At 50.4% G+C, this 1693-nt stretch overlaps 1 protein-coding gene across 1 annotated transcript in view; it reads right to left on the bottom strand.

The window, feature by feature from the left end:
* PSMD4 (proteasome 26S subunit ubiquitin receptor, non-ATPase 4) overlaps window positions 1-1693 on the bottom strand; it is a gene marked incomplete at its 5' end in the record, with an annotated part of 22273 nt that overhangs the window by 16860 nt on the left and 3720 nt on the right. Inside the window, 4 exons of the mRNA XM_057388086.1 lie at window positions 22-106; window positions 644-692; window positions 828-911; window positions 1426-1529. Of these exons, the coding sequence (XP_057244069.1) occupies window positions 22-106; window positions 644-692; window positions 828-911; window positions 1426-1529 (322 nt within the window). The remainder of the gene's footprint in view (window positions 1-21; window positions 107-643; window positions 693-827; window positions 912-1425; window positions 1530-1693) is intronic.

The raw sequence follows: 1693 nt of genomic DNA, 5'->3' as shown, positions 1-1693 counted from the left end.
TGGGAATTTTGGGGCACTCACGTGGGATTTTGCGGAACACCGTGTGGCACATGAAGCGTTGGAAGCGCTCGGCGTAGAAACTGGGCCGGTGCACCGACACCGTGTCCTGGAACAGGGAAAAAATGGGATTTAACCCCAAAATCCTGGGAATTCCGGGAATTCCGGGAGGGGAGGAGGGGGAGGAGAAAGGGGTGGGGAGAAATCCCAGGAATTTGAGGGGAAATGATGGGAATTTGGAGGGAAATCCCTGGAATTTGGGTGGAAATCCCAAGAATTCAGGGAAAATCGGTAGAGAGGTGGTTTTGGGAGGAGGTTTGGATAGAAATCCTGGGAATTTGGGCACAAATCCTGAGAATTCAGGGCCAAATTCCCATAAAAAAGGCACTTTCCCATAAAAGTCTCGTTTTCCCATTAAAAAGTCTCTTTCCGCCATAAAAAAAGATTTTCCCATGAAAAAAATCCGTTTTTCCTTAAAAAACCCTGGTTTTTCCATTAAAAAGTCCCATTTTCCTTTAAAAAATTACATTTTTTTCCATAAGAAATCCCATTTTCTCAAAAAAAATCACATTATTTCTCTAAAAAATTCCCATTTTTCCATAAAAATTCCCATTTATCCATAAAAATCCCCATTTTCCCCACTCACCCCATCATGCACCAGGGCCTTCCAGGAGTGCTCGAGCTTCTTGACGAACCTGTGGGGAAAGAACGGAGCCGAATTCCCAAGAAATTCCCAAAAAATCCCCAGAAAATCCCCATAAAATGATCAGGGATTCATGGTAATTAAGGGATTAATTAGTGATTAATGGATTAATGGATGAATGAGTCACCTGTAGGACTGCAGGACGTCGATGATGCCGATGTAGAGCAGCAGCCGCTCCCCCCGCGCGTTCCGGGCGGGAATTCCACCCATCCTGGGAAAAGAAACGGGAATGGATTGGAATGGGAACGGGAATGGGATGGGAATGGGATCGGGAATGGGAACGGAAATGGGATGGGAATGGGATGGGAATGGGAATGGGATGGGAATGGGAATGGGATCGGGAATGGGATTGGGATGGGAACGGGATTGGGATGGGAACGGGATTGGGAATGGGATGGGAAATGGGATGGGAAATGAGAATGGGGAATGGGAATGGGGAATGGGAATGGGGAATGGGAATGGGATCAGGATGGGAATGGGATGGGAATGGGAACGGAAATGGGGATGGGGAATGGGAATGGGATCGGGAAGGGGAATGGGATGGGAAGGGAATGGGATGGGAACAGGATCGGGAACGGGAATGGGGTCAGGGATGGGGTTGGGATCAGGAATGGGATTGGGAATAGGGTCAAGGATGGGATGGGAATGGGATCAGGAATGGGAACAGGGGGATCCCGGTCCACTGCAGTAACTCCCAGTAACTCCCAGTCCATCCCAGTGCTCACTGGTCATCAGTCTCGATGGTTCCCCCTCTCCTGGCCTCTCCCTGGATGGATTCCATGGCAGTGGAGAACAGGGCTCTCTGTGCCACCCCGATCCCAGTCACTCCCAGTCACTCCCAGTCACTCCCAGTCACTCCCAGTGCCTCCCAGTCAGTCCCAGTCCATCCCAGTGACTCCCAGTGCTCACTGGTCATCAGTCTCGATGGTTCCCCCTCTCCTGGCCTCTCCCTGGATGGATTCCATGGCAGTGGAGTACAGGGCTCTCTGTGCC

Source organism: Malurus melanocephalus, unplaced genomic scaffold (assembly GCF_030028575.1).
Source record: "Malurus melanocephalus ecotype Western Australia unplaced genomic scaffold, MMel_1.1 scaffold_1566, whole genome shotgun sequence".
In the NCBI taxonomy this organism is placed as follows: Eukaryota; Metazoa; Chordata; class Aves; order Passeriformes; family Maluridae; genus Malurus; species Malurus melanocephalus.
The sequence above is the reverse complement of the archived record's forward strand: the minus strand, read 5'-3'. Positions and strand labels throughout refer to the sequence as shown.